The sequence below is a fragment of the Lactuca sativa genome, chromosome 7 (genome assembly GCF_002870075.4).
Source record: "Lactuca sativa cultivar Salinas chromosome 7, Lsat_Salinas_v11, whole genome shotgun sequence".
NCBI lineage: Eukaryota > Viridiplantae > Streptophyta > Magnoliopsida > Asterales > Asteraceae > Lactuca > Lactuca sativa.
The window spans coordinates 51,254,914-51,275,018 of record NC_056629.2 but is presented as its reverse complement, the minus strand read 5'-3'; the positions used below and the strand labels follow the sequence as shown (position 1 = coordinate 51,275,018).

Below are 20,105 nucleotides of genomic sequence, written 5' to 3'. Positions count from 1 at the left end.
TTCGTATATATATAATATGTATACAGTTTAAATCATTTAAAACATGTATAAAACGTTCATCCAGCATAGACAACAAGTATTCAGATAATATGCACACATAGCACGTAGTTTATATAAAATAATTCATATCTATGTGTAAGATGAAAGTAACTATGCACTCACTTGAAAGGTGGTGACTCAGCACTCGGACAACGCTTTGATACTCTCAAAACGATTTCCTTCGATAAAACCTATTATCAATACCACTAGGGTTTAGTCTAACGATAACCGCGACAAATTAATAGCTTAGCTATTATTTTTATTATATAAGTGTTAAATAACACTCAATATAACTCATAATAATAGCCCAAATAATTATTTTAAGGACCTAATAACATTCATATAATTATTTGGAAGCTATATTAAAAATTGCGTAAGCTTAGCTCACTTACAACAAATTTTATCGAAAACCGGAACTTTATTTGGAGCAGCATTTCGAAACCGAAAGACCCTTTTTTTTCGGGACTCTGGGAGCCTCGGGGCTTCCTTTAGGTGCTAGGTATTTTTCCTAGGGCTTAGGGGTGGTTTGGGGAGCTAGAGAGAGAAAATATTTTAGAGAGAGAAGGAGAATGGTGAGGAAAATGAAGGCTGCCTCGCCCCCTTTTATACCTAGCGAGGCCTCGGAGTACGTTGTGCGTAGTCCTTAGCTACGTTGGGCGTAGTGCTCGGATAAGCATGCCACCTTGGACCAGCTGTCTTGCACTCCGTCGGACGGATAAGAACCGAAGTACACGGGGCGTACTCCGGACGCTAGGCGTCTCTTCGCTATGCTGGGCGTAACCCTCGCACCAGGTGTTACCATCCGAAGCGATTTCATCCGACGGTTGGGAGTTCGGCCACGTCATCATTTCATGCATCAGCTTCACAAGTTCACTTTCCAACTTTAAAATTCGTAACTTTCGCGTACGAGCTCCGTTTTGACGTTCTTTATATCCACGCGAAAGGCGGGAATGTACTCTACAACTTTTGTTTAGACTCCGTCGGCTAGTTTAGACTTTATTTTAAAAGTTGTATTATTAACAGGCCGGGACAAGATTGGTCCGTTAAATTCTCATAAATTCTTCATCCGACGTTCGTTTTTGCCCATATTTTTCTCGTTACGCTACTCTTATCGAGATCTTCGATTCTCGTTTAGGTCGTGTCGGCTAAAAATCACTCGATCTAATATTCGAATTTCGGGTTGTATACTGCTAATCCGAAACTTCGAAAAATCATAACTTCCTCATATGAAGTCAGATTTGGGCGTTCTTTTTATCGATGTTCTTAGTTTAACGTATTCTACAACTTTCGTTTATATTGCTAAGGCTAAAACTCGCTCTATAGTAAATTCACTATTTACCCTTCCCGGTGCCGTGCCGGTTCCGTCGCGAAACTTCGACGGGTCATAACTTCTTCGTTAAAACTCGGATTTCGGCGTTCTTTATATGTACGGAAACCTTGTGACATATTCAACAACTTGGTTGAGATTATTTATTCTAAATAATCTTTTGTCGAAAAGTCGTTTTCGACACTTATTGTCTCTAACAATTTAAATTAACAAGGGATAACATGTGCAACTTTTAACTAAATGACAGAAAAAATCTAAATTAATTTTTGCAAATATAAGTCAAACATGTTTTCTTACAATTATTATGTAATTTACCCTTAAAACTAAATGGAAACAATTTGTATTGAAAATAAGGGCCAAAGCCCTAACCTCTAACCTGAATTGGGTTTCAAAAGCCCAAACTCAGAATCAACGACCTTGGATTTGGCGGGAATGCAATCTTGCCCTACAAGCTCTTTACGACTCATCTCCCTCGATTTAAACACCTAAAACCCTCACTGTCTTCCTTTCACCTTCATCTCAACATCACCAGACGCTTTTCTCCAATCAAGTAAGTCTAGGATCTCTCTATCTTTAGTTCCACACCCTAATTTTTATCATCCATACATTTTAGCACACTATCAACCAATCGATCTTGATTTTACTAGAAAAAAATTCATAGACATGACGGTTTTAAGGTCAAGGAAAGTTGTTTCTGTAGCTCAGAACGAACATTCGCATAAACCCGTTAAAAATGGGGCTCAAATCGAACCATCAACACCTGCAAAAGAAGTTGAGTCGACGAATAAGTCGTCATATGAAACAACCCCGAGCCCGCATATGTTGGTTCAAAGTTCCGACAAGCTAGGGTCAGGGTCTGTTTCGAACCAAGAGTTGAGAAGGAGTGCAAGACTCTCCTCGAAGTCAAGTTCGTGTAACTTTGTCGAGATTGTCGTTTCTAGAAGGAAGAGAAAGACTTTAAATCAGGGAAATGGTGAATCTGGTGGCTATGAGAGTGATGTAAGTAATGTTAGGGCTCCAAGTGAAGCAAATAGTATGTTGGTGTCTGATTTGGGTACTGAAGAATGTGATAAAGATAAAGAAGAGATCCCGAGTGCAAAGAAGGTGAAGAATGGAAGGCTTCTGAGTCAAGATTTTAATGTCTTGGGTTCTGAATCAGTTCAAGAAAGTGATGTAGGAAATAAAAGCTTAAACTTAAGATCAAGTAAGAAGCTTTTAAACCCAGGGAAAGAACTGTCTTCTTGTCAGGATGAAAAGGGAACAGAAGAGGTAAAAAGTGAGACAGTCGTTAATGGAGCAAGTCAAGCGAGTCTTACTATTGAAGATAAACAGAAAGGGGTGTTGGTGGATTATGGTGAATTGGGTTTAGAGAAAAAGATAAAGATTTCTGATGCTGAAGAAATGAAGATTGATGATATAAGTGATACCATGAAAATGAGGAGCAACATACACAAGATTGAAGAAAAAGGGAAGGGGAAAGTAGGTGAAGCTGATTCATCATCAAATATCAGTAATAGTAAGGATGATTCACATGTAAGCCTCCAACAGGAAAATGTTGAAAGAGCTGAAACTAGCACTAGAAATAAGGAAAGGTTTAAAAACATAGCAAGAGAAAATGCTTCAAGATTTGCATATTTCTCAATTCAAGAAGAAAAACAAGAAGATGAAGATGAACAACTTGAACCACAAACAGAAGAAAATGGGGTGGTGGAAGATTGGCCTGGTCCTTTCTCAACTGCCATGAAAATAATCAAAGATCGAGCAGCAAACACAGGTCAACAAAACAGTTTGACTTCAGAGATCCTTCCTTCTATTCCATTGACATGGGTTCCAAAAACAAAACCTGTGAAGAAGAGAGTAGCCCCATCACTTCAAGAATTATGCATGCCAATCATTGCTGAAAATGTAGATGCAATAACTTCCCTTGAAAGTGTCCCTGATGTAATTAGACACAAACTTACACAAAAACTTTGTGACACTCGCAAAATGAACCCTCATTTTCTTGACCTATTAGCAAGTGGGTCCCCTTCTGAGATACGTGTACATGAATGTTCATGGTTAAGTGAAGAACAGTTGACCAAAACCATTAACAAGACTGATATCAGTAAACTCAATGTAAATTCATTCCTTCCTTTTTAAAACCATATTTCCATCATTCATTCTTACTAAAAGTTTGTTTAAATTTAGGTACTACAACTGGATCAATGTGGGAGATGTTTACCAGACTATGTTTTATTCACAACCTTGGCTCACTTGAAGATGTCTGAATTGACTAATTTATCCCTGAGAGGTGCATGTAGGCTTTCAGATGCTGGACTTAATGTTCTTCTTACTTCAGCGCCTTCTTTGAGATCTATAAATCTTGGATGCTGTTCTTTGCTCACTTCTGAAGGAATCATAAACTTAGCTGATAAATTAGGATCGATTCTTAAAGAGTTGTACATTGATGAATGTTTTGGTCTTGATCCTATTGAAATTCTTCCCGCTTTATTAAAGTTACAACATTTGGAAGTTTTGTCAATCTCCCGCTTTGAAACTGTGAATGATTCTTTCATCAAACAGTTGGTGGGCGTTCGTGGCCACAACATAAAAGAGCTTATTTTGGCAGATTGCACGTGAGTTTTTTTTCTTCTTTTTTTTTACCAATTTTAACTCGTATTGATTTTTTCAATTTCTATTTTTGAATTTGGTCAGGAAATTGACAGATAAGTCGTTGAAAGCAATTGCAGAAAGTTGTCCAGGGCTATGTTCAATTGATTTGACAAATCTGTGTAGATTGACTGATACTGCAATTGGACATCTTGCAAATGGTTGTAGAGGAATTCAAACTATGAAATTTGGTCGCAATGTTTTCAGGTTTTTAATTTTTTTTATCCATGTTTCTTATATTTTATATTCATAAATGAATTTTGTATAAGTTTTTGATATTTTGTAATCAGCGATGAGGCTGTAGCTGCATATATTGAAGCATGTGGACAATCTTTGAAGGAACTATCACTCAATCATGTTGATAAGGTATCATTTTGGTCTCAATGAAATAAAAAAAATCGTGTTTTTTTAATGCTTGTTGTCACTAATGTTATAAAAAAATTTCAGGTTGCTAATCACACTGCTTTATCACTTGCAAAACATGCAAGAAATCTCCAAAGTTTGGATTTATCATGGTGTAGGAATATGACAAATGAAGCTGTTGGATTGATTGTAGATAGCTGTTTATCATTAAGAACACTCAAATTATTTGGGTGCACTCAAGTATGTATTTTTTTTATTTTTATTGTGTAAATATATGAAATAAAGCTGATGTGAGGTTTATTTTGCAGATTACGAATGTGTTTTTGGATGGACACTCGAATGAGGAGGTGAAAGTGATTGGTTTAAAAGAGAGTGAAATAATAAAAAACGTTGAGATGGCTGATCTTCTACCATTGAGATATTCATCAGCAACTTGAAACGTTTGATGCCAACAAAGTTGTCGACCAACATGGTTTTTGTTATACATTTGTGAATGTGATATCATGTTGTTGTCTTTTGGTATGAATGACTTGTTGTTTCATTTGTAACTTGAAAAGGTGAGATGGTTGATGTTTTGGTTTGTGACTTGTGTTTATGATTGTTTATGTATTTGATGTGAATGTGGTTATAGTAAATGATCATTTTAGTAAAAGTTAATGATTGCATAAAGAAAAAAGAGAGATTTAACTAATTTACTTCATTTTTAAAAAGACATACTTAGATATACTAAATAATAATTTACATAAAAAATGCATTTTCTTTATATATAAAAAAACATACTTAGATATACTAAATAATAATTCATTACATAATCAAATGAGTTATTGGAGTTGTCATAAAAAATTATTAGAATTTCGGAAATTGTATAGGATATTTTGATTTTTCGTCATTGATAAGATTTTGTTGAAATATCATTGTTTTTTTATTGAAATATCGTTATTTTTTTGCTGAAATATTATAAAATCTTGTTGAAATGTCATATATTATTAAATTTTCGTTATTAAAAAAATTATTTTCAGTATATAAAATCAGTTTATTTTATTTTTTTAATATTTGCAGCATGCAGATGCTAAAAAACAAACACACTTTTTATTACAGTTTGCAGCCGTTTGGTCCACCTCTTCTGCTACAGAGAGTTGCAGAGATGGTCCGCAGATTTCATGAATTTTTGTTTCAAAAAAACAAACAACACCTTAATATCCTTAATATCGCTATTACAAATGAAGGGTTTCTATAATTTTGTCTCAAATATTATTAGGTCAATTCCAATGGACCTCTAAAACATCAATTTAGAGGCTAATTTTACTCTAATCAACCTTCAAAAGTCACAATATTTTTGTGTTGCATCATTTTTAACACCAAATATAGAAGTCAAATGTAAAAACATCTAAAAACCATCATTTTAGAGGTTGGTTGGAATGAAATCACTAAAATAGAGCTAACGAATCACAATTTTGGTGTTTATGGTTTGACAAGCTCTTACATAATTTTATAGGATCATTTATATAAATTTCCTAAACATAGAGACTATTAAATAAAATATAACTTTGTAAAGTCCATTTACTATAATTTTCTCAACAAAATTGCAAGAATGGTCCATGTGTTATGTCACAATTCGTAAGTTTGGTCCAAAAAGGTTTGGACTCGCGCCAGTGGTCCAAAAGTTTGATTTTATTGCGAGTTTGGTCTAAAATTTTCAAAATTTTTTATAAAGAAATATTTGCCATTATTATTTTACCTTTTTTCAGTTTTTTTTATTACAAAAATCAAAAAAAGAAAAAGATAGAAAAGGAAACACTCAACCTCTCTCTCTCACTCACTCTCTTTCTCTCTCTCTCTCTATATATATATATATATATATATATATATATATATATATATATATATATATATATATATATATATATATATATATATATATATATATATATATATATGTTTGTGTGTGATAAACACCCAATAACATAATCATAGATTCAAGAACACTCATCGTACGTCACCACCACCGTCCACCGCTACCACCGTCGTTTGTCATCACATCTCCACCTAAACTTTTTCTGCCACTTCATCTCCGTTTGTCACCACCATCTCCACCTAAACTTTTCCTGCCACTTCATCTCCGCCAAAAAATCATCTCAAAAACATATCTTATGAACACCCATACATACATACATACACATAAAATCAGATCATATGTACATGCATACATACATGAAATCAGATGAACACACATACACGAAATCTGATGAACATACATACGAAATCAAATGAACACACATACACACACATAAAATTCGATGAACATACACACACACGAATCAGATGAATACACACACGCGAAATCTGATGAACACACACGTATGCAATTAGATGAACACACACACACACAAAATCTGATGAACACACACCCTAACCAAACCAGAACCTATCAATGAACATATTTGAAGCAAATATGGCAACGAAAAGAAGCTCGAACAGAATAGAAGCAAATCTACTTCACATTTTTCTCATGTCTTTGCCGTCATCCCCCTGTCTCAGTTCATCACTCTCAACCATCATCGAAATCTCAAAGCGACATATGTGGCGACGATGTTAGGGTTTCAGAAAACGAGAAGGGCGGCCGTTAGCCACATCCTCTCCTTGTTTTGTTGTCGGTTTATGTTTCAGATCAGTAGTTCATCAAGCTAACCTTCTTTAGCTTCGTTTCAAATCGATGGTGGGTTTTCACTTTAGGTAGGATTTTGTGGATGGTTTTTATTTCAAATATACCCTTCTTCATCTTCGTTTCAGATTTAGAACCAAGAACGTACCCACCTTCAAATTTTGGATTTGAGTTTTATTTCAGATCCATAATCAAGAACCAAGGTCACCCATTGTATGTTTATGTGTGTGTTGTGTTCTACACTCACTAAACAATGTTCATCAGAGGGAAAAAGAAAGTTAGACACACACACACAGTTCGATCTTGAAAGATTTCCCATCTACTCCAATCTTAAAAGTCGATTTCATCTGGGTTTGCAGGTTGAAGATTGTTCTTGAGTTCTTGAAGTTCGTTATTGAGTTCATGAAATCGAGTTTGAGTCTTGATTTGTTAAGAACATACAAAGGGGTTTAGAAATTGTTTATTCATCAAATTTTTTTGTCCATCTTCATGTTTGATCAAGAAGACCCAGAAAACCCAACAAATTTTGATCATCTTCATCATGTTTATGCTCGGGATCTGCATCCTCATCTTTTCATCTTAGAAACATGAGTTCAAGAACAAATAAGAAAGAGAGAGCTGTATTTTATTTTTAATTATTATAGTAAAAGAAAATTAAAAAAATAAAATAATAAAGGGCAAACCCATCATTATAAAAAAGTTTAAAACACTTTGGACCAAACTTGCAATAAAATCAAACTTTTGAACCATTCGTGCGAATCCAAACCTTTTTGGACCAAATTTGCAAGCTGTGACATAACATATGAACCATTCTTGCAATTTTGTCAAATTTCTCAAACATACAAACCATTAAATAATTTTGCAAAAAATATAGACCATTAAATAGTTATACTAGAATCATTTCTATAGTTTGGTTAAATTGCAAACAAAAAAATCATGGATGACTTTTTTCGTTATTAAGGTTAAAATTTAAGGGTTTTTCTACAATTTTCTTTTTATATATATACTAAATTTATTTGAAAAAATGTGTTTATTAATACCTTACATTTAGGTAAGGCATTAATAAAGTAGGTGAACAATAGTGATGATGGTGGGTCGGTGATGAAGAATGCAAAAGGTGGGTTGGAGATGGTGCTGGTGGGGGCTACTGATGACGTTCGATTGTCAAAGGATCTTTGATAAGTGATAGTTTTATGGTAAAAGTTTTACACTCGAAACCTAAAAATTCAACAATAAAGTTGTATTTGACTTAAAAAATGCAATTTTTGCAATAAATCAACAAGATTCTCTTAAGTTATATAAGATATAAATGATATTTATTAAAAAGTATCACAAAAATTCTAAAAATAACATAGATTATCATTATTGTGTTTTTTGATAAAAAGAAGTTATGTTAATATTGAGTTTTTTAATAAATTAATATATTTTTGTAAATAAATTTAATATATATAAAAAAGAAAATCAAAAACATGCATTAACCCGTTATAAAAGTTATTTTGCAAGTGTTTATTGGTTTTAATGGTTAAATTGCCAAAAAAATGTTTTTTTTTGGTAAATAGAGCTAAAAACTACTATTAGACAATATTGTAGGACTTCCTAAATTTGTAGTAAATTAGTTACATTTTTATAATTTAGAAAAAAATTAAAATTTCTTCTTAGATTGATATATTTCTCTATGAATCCCTAAATTGTAAATTACATAACAATCTAATTTTGCGTAATCTGCTAGCGGGTAGCTCTTTAATTCTAGGTGTCAAAAGCTTAAAGCTGGTCTTCTTGTGCGAGCAAAAGGGCTATGATCTGGTTTTGGGTATTTTTAAACTAGAAGGTGATACATTCATGCTCTCTCATTCTTTACGTTCACTCTTGGAAAAATTTCAACCCCTTTTCTCCACCCACTTTCGTTTCAACGAACTTCTTGATTCTTGTTCGTCCCTTTCACAATTGAAACAAGTTCACGCTCTCATCCTCACTAATGGATCCCACAAAAGTCTCCCCGTATCCACCAAACTCATCAACAAGGCGGTTTCTTTATCGCCAACAATGGACTATGCCCGCCAGATGTTCGACGCAATGCCCCATCGAGACGTCTTCCTCTGGAACACTTTGATTCGGAGTTACTCCCATCTGGGGCCTTGTAAAGAAGCTATTTTTACATACAGAAACATGCATCGGAGTGGATTATCACCCGATACCTACACTTTCACTTCCGTGGTGAGATCTTGTGCCATGCTATCTGCTTTACAGGAAGGTAAACAAGTGCATTGTAACGTGATTAAAAACGGGTTCGATGTAGATGTGTACATTCAGAGCTCCTTGGTGACAATGTACGCCCAAAATGGGGAACCTTTAGATTCAGAACAAGCTTTTGACGACATAGTTGTAAGAAATGTGGTGACTTGGACTTCAATGGTTGCAGCTAACGTACAAAATGGATATTTAATCAAGGGATTGAAGACTTTCATTGAAATGGTCACTTCTGGAACTAAACCAAACGCTATAACTCTTGTGAGTGTTCTTCCTGTTTGTGCAAGTTTACAGTTTTTGAACATGGGAATGTTGGTTCATGGATTGGGAGTCAAACTCGGGGTTGACTCGTATATTTCTCTTACTAATTCTCTGATTGCATTATATGGTAAATGTGGTAATGTTACGATAGCTAGAGCTTTATTTGATCAAATGGAAGCTCGAACACTGGTTTCATGGAATGCAATGATTGCTTCTTATGAACATAATAATTCCAATGAAGCAGCAATACAACTCTTCAATACAATGCAAGAAAAGAACATAAATTTTGACAATATCACAATGGTGAGTGTTATTTCAGCATGTGCGGGTCTTGGATCACTGGATATGGGTAAACGGGTACATGAGTTAGTGAAAAGAAACGGTTTGGATTCCAATGTTGCAATTACAAATGCTCTCATAGACATGTACTCAAAATGTGGGAGTTTGGATTTAGCTTCAAATGTGTTTTACAGTTTACCTCATAGAAGTGTAGTCTCATGGACTTCAATTATTTCGGCTTATGCATCTCATGGATATGGGAAAGAAGCAATGTTTTTGTTCTCAAAGATGAAAGAGGAAGGAATTAGACCTAATGGTGTTACATTCATGGCTATCTTAACAGCTTGCAGACATTCAGGACTTATAGAAGAAGGAAAAAAGCATTTCAAAAGCATGTCAGAGGACTATTTTATCATTCCTGGAATTGATCATTGTGTTTCCATGGTTGATCTTCTTGGGAAAAATGGGGAACTTATAGAAGCTTATGAATTCATTCAGAATATGCCAATTCAGCCAGATGTAGATGTTTGGGTAGCTTTACTTAGTGCTTGTAGAATCCATGGGAATCTAGAACTCGCTAATAGAATTTACCAAATTACCCCTCGAAATGTTGGTTGTGATGTCATTATGATTGATATGTATGCTGGAGCTGATATTTGGGGACATGTTGCAAGATTGAGAACATGTTTGGATGAGAAGAAGATGAAAAGAATATGTGGGCATACTTTATTAACTGGTTTTTGATACAATAATGGAGAATATATTTATATATATGTATACATTTTTTTATGCCATGTAACAAAGTAAGTATGTTTTATCTCCTGATAATTGAGGGGTGGCTAAATCAACAATCTTGAATCCTATTTTTTTATAAAGTTCTTGTGCAGCTATGTTCTTCCTGTGTACATGCACATACACTTGTTCTACACCTGTAAAGAAAAAAGAAAAAAAAAAGATCTTGGTCAACAAGTCAAACCTCTTTACAAAGTTTATGACTATGAAATCTGACCATCTGACATGGCAGTGTTAATGGCGAAATGTAACATGTTTCTTGCAATGCCTTGTCTGCGTGCTGACTTGGCGACACATAAGTTGGCTATATAACCGTATTGTTTTTTTGGTTCTTTTGTTTCTGTGTTGAAGAAGATAGTTGCTTTCACTTTTTCCTAAGTTTCAAGATTGTTGTTAGATTATCTACAGTTGGAATTGGTGTTTATGAATCAAAATGGTATTTTACCAAATTACCCCTGGAAAGGTCTCTCCATGTAAGAAGGGTCGGATGCTGACATCAAGGGTTCCAACTACACTTTTCAGTACAGTATGTCTCTCATTCCCATTTTCTTTCTTTACCTAATATTATTGTAAGGAATAATAAGTTAAATAAAATAATAAAATAGGAAGCAAAATTATATGAAAGATTATATACCGTGACAATGCATGCACTTTTTTGTCCATGTTTTGTTTCACACTGTCGTTTTAGCGCATTAAACTCCTATATAAATGTGAATGAAATATTGTTAATACTTATAATTGAGGGCAAAAATGTAATTAAGATGTTACCTGCTCTGTAAATTTCCTTCTGTAGCTATCAGCAAATCTGTGTTATTGAAAAGATTTTAGTGTCGGTTGAATTCATGTCTTTTTTTTAATAATTTTTTTTATATGTTTTCTTATTGTTACCTATCATCTTTCCTATCTTCCAAGTGGGTTTCTGCCCTAAGCCATGCTGCTGCCCAATATTCTTCATCGAGAACTGCCCGACGTGCAACAAACTGCCCGAATTCATGTTTCTTGTCTTGAACAAATAGTTGATCATGGTGTTGCAAGCGATCAAATTGAAGATTTGTAGTTTCTGATTTACAAATATAGTTTTCTTGAATCTTTAATGATAAATCTTGTTTTTTTATGCCATGTGAAGATCCTGAGTTCATTGACCTGTTTAAAGAATGTTATGAGTTTGATATCTCAATAGAAAGAAAGAAAGAAAGAAAGGAAAAAAGAAACTGACATTTTGATGATTGATGGGTTGGAATGGAATTGATGATGCCAGGGTCCATAGCCGGTTGGAATTGTGAAATGGGGTTTGTGGATTCCGATTGTTGTCATTCCTTCAAGCCCCAGGTGAAGAAGAACATAAAAGTCTTCAACTTTATTGTTCTTGAGAAAAGATGAGACAAACCCACAAGCATAAAACCATTAAAGAATAATGGTTTGTTGGTTAAGAAGATTAAAATACAAGAAAAACATACAAAAAAGATACTAATTTGTTGCTTAACACAATCTCCTACCTGCAAGGTGGGCCCTCCTGGAGTTTAAAAAAGAAAACTTGCTGTTGACCAATTCATTTGTATATATAAAAAGGGTTTTTTTACTATAGAGAAAATGAAGTGTATATTCTGCAACACAAGAATAAAAACAGACCCTGTAGCAGATTCTTGAAAGAGTGTTTATTTTGGATAATTACGAAATTGCCATCTGGGTTTGATGGTTATGGATGTTGAAAAACGAGAAACATTGTTATATTGTGGTGTTGGGGGTATTTTTGACTTTTTGGTAGGCAATTGGCATTGATTGGATGTCATGTGGAAGGCTTTTTAGCCACCACTTTTCATCCTTTCTTAGGATATTATTTTTAGGGAAATTCACAAAAAATTCCCCAACTTTTAATTGAATTGCAAAAATGACCATCATACCATTTTTTGCAATGAGTTTTATCAACTTACAAAATAAATACTTAAATATTAAAACATGACAAATAAATAATGTTATCAAAATGATTCGTTACATAACCAGTAACAACAACCATTTGATTCGATTTCACACAATCACAAACAAAACATTTTTACGCTTCAAAATCCACTTTCATCTTCTCCAACTCTTTCCCTTTCATCCCTACACCACCAATGACCACCGGTTCCTCCGCCACCCTTCTACTCCTGCTCCTCCTCATCGCCGCCTCCATTCCTTCATACTTTCTCACCCAACACCAATGCACACCACAGCTCAAACAGAAAACACCCACCTGCAACACAAACATCGCCACCAACACCCCACACTCCACCCTCACCAACGCCATTGCTTCTCTCGGGTCTCTTGGTGATTTCAGCATCGAAAGACTGGATTTTTCCTTTGTGAAAAGGGCTAAAATTGCAAGCATTTGAGCAGCCATGGAAGCTATGAGGAGGGTGACATGAGTCATGAAGCAAAAGTGAGAGAAGAAGCCTATGAAAGATGAGAGGAGAGAGATTGAAGAAACCATGACAAGTGCCCAACCCATTGAAGTTGGTGATGATTTGAGGATGAGTGTTGGTGCTAATGAAGCTGCGGAGAGGATGAAGAGAGTGAAGTTCAGGCATGCCAGAACAAGATATGGAAAAGATGAAGATGAAGAAGAAGAAGCCATTTTCAAACAAGATCTTGTGTTTTTGTGGTTTCAAGATTTTGAATTTTATACATGAAGAGATTTAGCCGTTGTGGATAAAAGGGTCCCTTTCTCGTGTTGAACGTTCAGATTTCATGATTATATTTCTTCCTTTATGTCTGTAATACACACAGTATTTGGCGAAATGCTAAATTCAAATTTTGAAATCCTGAAAAGAGTGAATAATTGTTCATGTTGTAATCTTGGGATAACTACAAAAAAATACTACTAAAACGATATGATTTGTTTAACAAAATGACAATCTTTTAAACAAAACAATCATAGATTTTGGCATAATGTCAATTGCGAATTACAAAATATTTTACCATTTGGCTTTGAATAATCTGTCCTCATACAAGTAAATTACTACTTTACCGTTTTGTTATAAAATGATGCTAAATAACAAATGAATATTCATTTCAAAACTATTATAATAAAACCATAATTGTATCTACAATTACAAAGTTTTTCAATGAGAATTTTCTTGTAGCCTCAACAACCCAAAAATCTTTAACATATGTCCAGTATAATAAAGTTTTTCCATTAAGCTTATTTGTTGGTGTATTTAATAAACTAAAAGGAATAAACTATATTAAATATGAAGAGAAAAATCATATCTGCACAATCAAGGTTGTCAAGATAGAGATCTTATATAAGATTGTTTTTTGATTTTCAATATCATGATCGTAAAATTGAATCGGCATCATAAAATTTTACAAAAAACAGTTTAAAAAAAATATATTTTCATCCACCGACTAACAACAAATAGTTAAAAACCTGAAAAATACATCATATTTGATTCACTTAGTTAATCAAAGACACAATATTAATTTTTTTTAAAAAAATAACAACAATCTTATTATCTTACGATTCTACCTCCAATCTCACCAAAAAACGATTTAAGTATGATCGAGATCAAAATACATATCCAGTATCATAGGACTATATAATTCTACAAATATGATCGTAATTTTAACAATCTTAAACTCCACAAACTTATTGAAAAAATTTACGGATAAAAAACCTTCCGCAATAGGAGATTGGCTTTTTGACGCAAAAAGATTTTAAAAAGCTCCTACTATGGCTGTGTTTGGCATGGAGCATTTGGAAGCGTCCAGTTTTTGACAAAACGCTTTAGTTTAAACAAAAAGTTTTGTTTGACAGTACGAACATTTAGCTTTTAGTTTAAACGAAACGTTCAAAATTTAAAAGCTACTTCATGTAACGTTTAACAAAATGCTACTGATCTTTTTAAATCAATTTCCAGAATTGCCCTTCAAAATGTGTTTACATATTCAAAAGTTTCTCGCTACTTTTGTTACTCATAAAAAAATAAAAGCTACAACTTTCAACTACCAGTTACTCTCACCAAACACACCCTATGGATGCTCTAGTAGTTGTTCATTTGATATTAATGGATGCTCTAGTAGTTGTTCATTTGATATTAATGTAATTATGAAAGAGTCTCAATGTATAAAGTGGCCAACCTTTCACTTAACTCACTAAGATATATTGTTTGTATTAAGTAAGAAAAAAACAACCTTTTATATATATGTATGTATAAAGTTTTGCATCTATTAAGTTCATTAAATTAAGAAGAAACATCACCTAAATGGTTATAAACTTTTAGATTTCAGATGTTGCTTTTTCTCCATTAAATTATGTATGGATATGTCGGAACATAAAGTTGTTTTATATACAGAATAAACCATGTAAATGTGAGTAAAGGATCAATTTAACCTTGCATTCAATAAACCAAATTTCACAATATACTAACATGAGAGGAGTTAGAAGAAAGAAAAAGGACTACTACATAAATGAATACCATCTTACTACATTAAGCCGAGTTTTTTGCTTAACCTGTTAAGTAAGTCATTCACTCCAGATTAAGTCAAAAAAAAAAAAGGTATAGCTGTTCGGATTAAATGCTCAACTCATTAAACCCGTTAAGTCAAAAAGAAACAATCCCTTAGTGACCTAAAATTCACAGATCTCACAGTTTACCTGAATTTGACTTTTAACCCTTTTCTTTTCAAGTATCAAAACCTATACAAACACTACTATTCTTCCATATCAGATTTTATAGTTCCAGTGACATGTTTCTCCATTTCCAAATCTTGCATCTGCAAATCTTGAATGTCAACTTCAATCATGGAACTGATGAACTCTCCTAAAGTATCAAACATTTCAAAAAGATATATTTTATACTTTATACCTCATCACCTGAAGATCTGTGAGTTAAAATGGTCTCAATTCTGTCAAGTGAAGCTTCTAATCTACCAGAGTTCATGTTAATCAATGGTTCACCAGTCCCCACACCCCTGTCAAAATCCCACAAATTAACTTCACATCCATAATTCAAATCTCAAGAAAAAAAAAAGATCAAGTAGAAGGAATGTATTTAAATGGATACTTGCCCTGTGAATTCTGGAAGCACATAATCTGCCCTCCATCCAAATTTCAAATCAACACCAGGGAACAACCCTAGAGATGTCTTGTTCCTGATACGAGATATACCATCTCCACCTAAACAAGTGGTAAGCTTCCATTTCCAACCAGTTGCATGCAACTGAAAGCTGTGTCCGATTCCTACCTGTGATTTATTGATTGATTGAAGTTTTTTCAGAAGAAATTGTATGATGAGACTTAAGAGAGATGTGTGATTAAACCTGGAGATTTAGGAATTTGGTTAGAGGAATCTTCTTGGAAACAAGGCGTATGTCATGATGTAAAGGCTCGTATATGAACTTCCATCTTCGCTCGTTTGACAATGGCTTCACAACCAGCTTTGCTTGGCATTCGTTCATCGGGGCGTTGTAGAACTGGAACAGAATCACAGTTTTCGAATAAAAACTTGATATGATGTGAAATTTAAGGAAAATGGAAATTAACAAGTGTACGATGAAATACAAATACGATACCTCCAAATTAAGACCTAATCGAAATCCTTGTAGTTCTTCCCTGAACTTCAAAAACAACTCTGAAGGCATCAAATCTATGCTGTATAACTCATCCCATGATTTGGGTTCTTCCCCGTTTGAACCCGCATCCATCTTCAAAATCTAATTTACAATCAATCACCAAAAGTAAAAGCAACTATTCCTATTTCCCCAGTAAACTATTTGTATTGATAAAACATAAGCTCAAAGGGTAGAGTTTCATAACAAGTTCCCCAAATTAAATCAAATCAAATCAAAACCCAACGACGACTGTGGAATCCCAGGAGATTCAAAGTTGAAAGGATATATATATGTATAAGTACCTGCTGATGACGAACAACTGTGTAGAATAGATGATGAAAACAACGAAGTTCGTAGTGAGGAACTGAGGATACGAAGCTTATCAAAAGATTTTGTTTGTCAATTGCGGAAATGGGCTTCTTTAAACTTTAAAAGCCATAAGCCCCAAAGGCCCAAACCTACATATATCCATTTGGATCCAAGCCCATTGATTAGCATTTTCAATTTTTTATAGAATGTTACTTAACCATTTGGTTCTTTTTTTCAAACATTGTATGTATAATGTATTTGTCAAAGTTAATATGAAAAAAAAAAAAAAAAAAAAAAAAACGTCCACGCTTTCCAAAAATGTTGTTCTTTTGTAGATTGAGAGAGTTTACAATTTGATCGCCATGTAGATGCCAAGGTGGACAAAATATGTGTGACGTAAGCAATTGGAATGTTAGTGATCAGTGTCCAAAGGACATATATTTCATTATAAGTTTATAACCCTAAAAGATGTGTTACAATTTTTGTTTTTTTTTTTTTTTGTTAAACTACATACTAAATCAAAATTATACATGTATAATGTATTCTAGGAGGGCGGGCTCCTTCCTTTTGGTGCTGATGTCCTTTTTTGTAATTCCATGTTTGACATCCTCTCAACCTCCAATGCTCGTTCAAGCTATATATTTTTTTATATAATATAATATATATATAAACAAAATCATTTTCAATTTTCACACATAAAATATATATATATTAAAAATAATAAAACAAAAATAAACTACCTTAGCTGCTCTGCTACTCCATTCTCCTAGTATGCCTCGTAGCCTTTCATTCTCCTCCACATACTATACATATACATACACATACATAATACATAATACATCATTAGCATTAATATCTTTACAAAAATTAATTATATATTTAAAATCAAGAAACTCACCTGATTGTTGGTTATATGTACACGTTGGATCTCAGAGTCTCTCTCAGCAATCAAAGATCGTGCAAGTTTTAACTCAGATTGCATTTGATTCATCTACAAAAAAAACATTCTTTATCTTTTTCATATATAAATTTCATATTCCATAACACAAAAGTAAAAAAAAAAAAAAAAAAAAAAAAAACAAAAAAACAAAATATCAAGATTCACCTCAGATGAAAGTGTTCGTAGTTCCTGATCACGAGCTGCTAATAAATAAGCAAGATCAACCTGCAAATTACATTCAATGGGAATTTAATACAACAACAAAAATAAATAAATAAATGACAGATGGCAATTGGCAAATATTACCTGAGGTGTCACACCATCACTAGATCTTTCATATTTAAGTAAACATTCTTGTAACCTCAGAATCTACAAGTTATAAAAAAAAAAAAAATTAAAATATATATATAAATGAATATAGCAACTTTTTAAATGCAAAAAACATTTTATATTTTTTTATTTATAGTTATACCTCTTCACTCAAAAAATTAAGGTTCTCTTGCTGATATTGTAGCAAAGCCATTTGCTGATCAGAGAGTCTACCACCATCATAATAGCTGTTATAAATAATAATATTAGTAATTAATTAATTATATAATTCATTTATGTAAAAAGATAAATATGGAAAATATTTAACTCATACCTCAACCCTTCTAAGGAGCTTGATTGCTGTAGAGGAGAATACAAAGATTTTAAAACATCTGGTTGGGTATCCAATGAATTATACTGGTGAACATTTCCTGTAATTAATTTAACATTTAAGTAATAATACCAAAAAAAAAAGTGTCATTTTTCATATTAATAAACTAACCGATATAGATACTCATGAAAGAGGCAGCAAAGATAGCTTCAGCCACCATGATAATCCTGAAATTTATTATAACAAACTTAAGTAAGAAAATCCCAATTCCCAAATTTTAAAATTAGGGTTTCATTTTTAAGATTTTAGTAATGAATTACCTGAGTAACATGGAAATTGGAAGGATACTTATATGGGGTTCCCAAACCATCACCAGTAGCATTGCACAAGTACCATATGACATAGTGGCAAATGGTAATCGAATAATATGCTTCAATTTTTGACTAAATATATAGTAACCCTACACAATGAAAATCAAAATCAATCTTATGATTATGTATCAAAAGAATGTATGTGGTTGTGAGCTAGTTGTTACCTGTAATCTGATTTTCTTGACTTGATAAACCATGTATTGTTGGAATATGCCTGCAAAGAAGATAGCTATCATCATACTTGATGTCAATCAAACTATCAAAGATCAGCTTAAATAGAATTCAGTAAGAACCTGTGACAACTAAGAGAATAATGGTGGATGTGCAGAGCCACTGTGATAACAGCTTTTGCTTGGATCTGAAGATCCATGGAGCTGCTACAGCTAAAGCGGCATAACCTGACTATATGAATCAAAGAAATTAGACCTTTTACCATTGATGGTGATGTGCTTTTATTGAAGAAAGAAGACACTATACTTGCCAAAAGTAAGCAGTAAAAAATGCTACCCATGATGCCTGTGCGTTTGCGTTGTCCAGATAAAGGAGCCTCGTTGGATATATCAAGAAATCTATGGCGAATGAAGAACAAGTTAATGTCGTTGTCAACCAATTAAGTTTAAACAAGCTCGTTAGGGTTGAAATTTGGGGAAAAATAAGTTTCGTATTTGATCAAATTAGCTCTAATTTTATAGATCTTGGACTCCAGTTGACTAAACAATACTGTGTTTTGGAAGAAACAATTCTATGGGTTGAAACTGGAACTGGTGAAGTTGAATTTTGATCGTAAGCTCTGGTTTTATACTCCCATAAACAGAAAAAAATGAAATTGCAGAGTAATTCATGTGATTTCAAATTGAACACAGATTATTAGTCGAATAAGCAATCAAACTAAAAAAAAAAGGAGAATACACAACTTACAGATTGCTGTCTTGGGGAGATGCTGAATTGGAGGCAGCATGTCGATCCGACGACATGATCGTGTAGGGTTTTCAGATTTATAGTGTTGAGAGTTAACACACCTTTCTTTCAGATTACGGGAACACCTTTGTACAATCGACTGTGATGAAGAATAAATTGATGGCGATAGTGAAACAAAATGGCTATTTCCTTTGATGTCAACAATCAAAGCATGAGGACTGGATAACCTAGTCTAAAAAGAGGTTGGTAGGGGCTTATTGTCGTAAATATCAACGACTTTAGCAAATGTTTTGTTTCATTTTAGGCTGTAAGGTGTGAATGTGGTTACACTACATGGAGCTTGGCACCCACCATGTTGCTCCTGCCTAAGGACGAGATTTAGAACCGGAAAATCGGACCGAAATCGGAACCGGAATATATAAAATCGGTTTCGGTTTCAGATTTAAAAATTGGCTTTATCCGGGTTTCAGGTAATACGGGTTTGAATTCATCGGGTTCGGATAAACCGGGTCTAAAAACCGAAACCGGTGTTAGGAACTGGAACCATTTTTAGGGACGGAACTAGTTTTTGTGAAACGTTTAAAAGATGCATATCTCATTTTTTTCAACTTTGATTGACATGTAGTTTTTTCCAACATGTAGTTTAGAGTTTGTACATGATTTTAGACTATAAATTTGTCATTTTTAGTTTTATATTCATTGACTTATAGTCCCCCAAA

General features: G+C 33.5%; 6 protein-coding genes across 10 annotated transcripts; 2 read left to right on the top strand and 4 right to left on the bottom strand.

Moving 5' to 3' along the window:
- The first annotated feature begins 1,810 nt into the window (after positions 1-1,810).
- On the top strand, positions 1,811-5,030 carry LOC111905282 (uncharacterized). Its single transcript, XM_023900977.3, has 6 exons — positions 1,811-3,481; positions 3,554-3,981; positions 4,061-4,222; positions 4,306-4,381; positions 4,463-4,618; positions 4,687-5,030. The coding sequence occupies exons 1-6, from the start codon at positions 2,030-2,032 to the stop codon at positions 4,813-4,815; spliced, it is 2,403 nt and encodes an 800-aa protein (XP_023756745.1). The 5' UTR covers positions 1,811-2,029; the 3' UTR covers positions 4,816-5,030.
- Positions 5,031-8,690: 3,660 nt separating this feature from the next.
- On the top strand, positions 8,691-10,734 carry LOC111905257 (pentatricopeptide repeat-containing protein At3g12770). The gene has a single exon (XM_023900944.3). The coding sequence runs from the start codon at positions 8,880-8,882 to the stop codon at positions 10,569-10,571; it is 1,692 nt and encodes a 563-aa protein (XP_023756712.1). The 5' UTR covers positions 8,691-8,879; the 3' UTR covers positions 10,572-10,734.
- On the bottom strand, positions 10,531-11,968 carry LOC111905262 (uncharacterized). The gene is made up of 7 exons (XM_023900956.3): positions 11,836-11,968; positions 11,508-11,762; positions 11,388-11,424; positions 11,254-11,319; positions 11,073-11,177; positions 10,837-10,993; positions 10,531-10,756 (listed from the first exon to the last, which is right to left on the bottom strand). Exons 1-7 carry the CDS (start codon positions 11,931-11,933, stop codon positions 10,614-10,616), a joined length of 861 nt encoding a protein of 286 aa, XP_023756724.1. The 5' UTR covers positions 11,934-11,968; the 3' UTR covers positions 10,531-10,613.
- A 568-nt stretch (positions 11,969-12,536) lies between these two features.
- LOC111905273 (uncharacterized) lies at positions 12,537-13,264 on the bottom strand. The gene has a single exon (XM_023900967.3). It carries the CDS (start codon positions 13,228-13,230, stop codon positions 12,670-12,672), a length of 561 nt encoding a protein of 186 aa, XP_023756735.1. The 5' UTR covers positions 13,231-13,264; the 3' UTR covers positions 12,537-12,669.
- A 1,707-nt stretch (positions 13,265-14,971) lies between these two features.
- On the bottom strand, positions 14,972-16,652 carry LOC111905235 (uncharacterized). 2 transcript variants are annotated; one of them, XM_023900929.3, is made up of 6 exons: positions 16,511-16,652; positions 16,170-16,301; positions 15,918-16,070; positions 15,666-15,841; positions 15,464-15,569; positions 14,972-15,371 (listed from the first exon to the last, which is right to left on the bottom strand). In XM_023900929.3, the coding sequence occupies exons 2-6, from the start codon at positions 16,299-16,301 to the stop codon at positions 15,309-15,311; spliced, it is 630 nt and encodes a 209-aa protein (XP_023756697.1). In that variant the 5' UTR covers positions 16,511-16,652; the 3' UTR covers positions 14,972-15,308. The 2 variants fall into 2 exon arrangements, with proteins under 2 accessions (XP_023756697.1, XP_023756704.1); XM_023900936.3 differs by lacking the exon at positions 16,511-16,652 and having other exon boundaries at positions 14,972-15,379.
- Positions 16,528-19,679, bottom strand: LOC111905216 (protein FIP1). Of its 4 annotated transcripts, none has more exons than XM_052765572.1 (13): positions 19,387-19,679; positions 18,946-19,037; positions 18,762-18,866; positions 18,633-18,682; positions 18,418-18,557; positions 18,269-18,324; positions 18,101-18,197; positions 17,930-18,014; positions 17,764-17,826; positions 17,623-17,682; positions 17,416-17,508; positions 17,258-17,320; positions 16,528-16,666 (listed from the first exon to the last, which is right to left on the bottom strand). In XM_052765572.1, exons 1-13 carry the CDS (start codon positions 19,440-19,442, stop codon positions 16,637-16,639), a joined length of 990 nt encoding a protein of 329 aa, XP_052621532.1. In that variant the 5' UTR covers positions 19,443-19,679; the 3' UTR covers positions 16,528-16,636. The 4 variants fall into 4 exon arrangements, with proteins under 4 accessions (XP_052621532.1, XP_042752245.1, XP_023756682.1 ...); XM_042896311.2 differs by lacking the exon at positions 16,528-16,666 and adding an exon at positions 16,930-17,151 and having other exon boundaries at positions 18,762-18,870; positions 19,387-19,678; XM_023900914.3 differs by lacking the exon at positions 16,528-16,666 and adding an exon at positions 16,930-17,151 and having other exon boundaries at positions 18,762-18,870; positions 18,976-19,037; positions 19,387-19,678.
- Between the last annotated feature and the right edge of the window lie 426 nt (positions 19,680-20,105).

What these genes read in the sequence shown, in the direction of transcription:
- LOC111905282 (XM_023900977.3), top strand. Translation starts at nt 2,030, where the DNA reads ATGACGGTTTTAAGGTCAAGGAAAGTTGTTTCTGTAGCTCAGAACGAA. An exon ending in CTTATTTTGGCAGATTGCAC is followed by an intron (nt 3,982 to 4,060) that starts GTGAGTTTTTTT and finishes GAATTTGGTCAG; the next exon opens with GAAATTGACAGATAAGTCGT. An exon ending in TTTGGTCGCAATGTTTTCAG is followed by an intron (nt 4,223 to 4,305) that starts GTTTTTAATTTT and finishes TTTTGTAATCAG; the next exon opens with CGATGAGGCTGTAGCTGCAT.
- LOC111905262 (XM_023900956.3), bottom strand. Translation starts at nt 11,933, where the DNA reads ATGACAACAATCGGAATCCACAAACCCCATTTCACAATTCCAACCGGC. An exon ending in GAAGATAGGAAAGATGATAG is followed by an intron (nt 11,425 to 11,507) that starts GTAACAATAAGA and finishes TCAATAACACAG; the next exon opens with ATTTGCTGATAGCTACAGAA. An exon ending in GAAGGAAATTTACAGAGCAG is followed by an intron (nt 11,320 to 11,387) that starts GTAACATCTTAA and finishes ACATTTATATAG; the next exon opens with GAGTTTAATGCGCTAAAACG.
- LOC111905235 (XM_023900929.3), bottom strand. Translation starts at nt 16,301, where the DNA reads ATGGATGCGGGTTCAAACGGGGAAGAACCCAAATCATGGGATGAGTTA. An exon ending in GATTAGGTCTTAATTTGGAG is followed by an intron (nt 16,071 to 16,169) that starts GTATCGTATTTG and finishes ATTCTGTTCCAG; the next exon opens with TTCTACAACGCCCCGATGAA. An exon ending in GTGCTTCCAGAATTCACAGG is followed by an intron (nt 15,570 to 15,665) that starts GCAAGTATCCAT and finishes GGATTTTGACAG; the next exon opens with GGGTGTGGGGACTGGTGAAC.
- LOC111905257 (XM_023900944.3), top strand. Translation starts at nt 8,880, where the DNA reads ATGCTCTCTCATTCTTTACGTTCACTCTTGGAAAAATTTCAACCCCTT.
- LOC111905216 (XM_042896310.2), bottom strand. Translation starts at nt 19,442, where the DNA reads ATGTCGTCGGATCGACATGCTGCCTCCAATTCAGCATCTCCCCAAGAC. An exon ending in TTTCATGAGTATCTATATCG is followed by an intron (nt 18,198 to 18,268) that starts GTTAGTTTATTA and finishes AATTAATTACAG; the next exon opens with GAAATGTTCACCAGTATAAT. An exon ending in GGAGTAGCAGAGCAGCTAAG is followed by an intron (nt 17,152 to 17,257) that starts GTAGTTTATTTT and finishes AAAAATATATAG; the next exon opens with CTTGAACGAGCATTGGAGGT.
- LOC111905273 (XM_023900967.3), bottom strand. Translation starts at nt 13,230, where the DNA reads ATGGCTTCTTCTTCTTCATCTTCATCTTTTCCATATCTTGTTCTGGCA.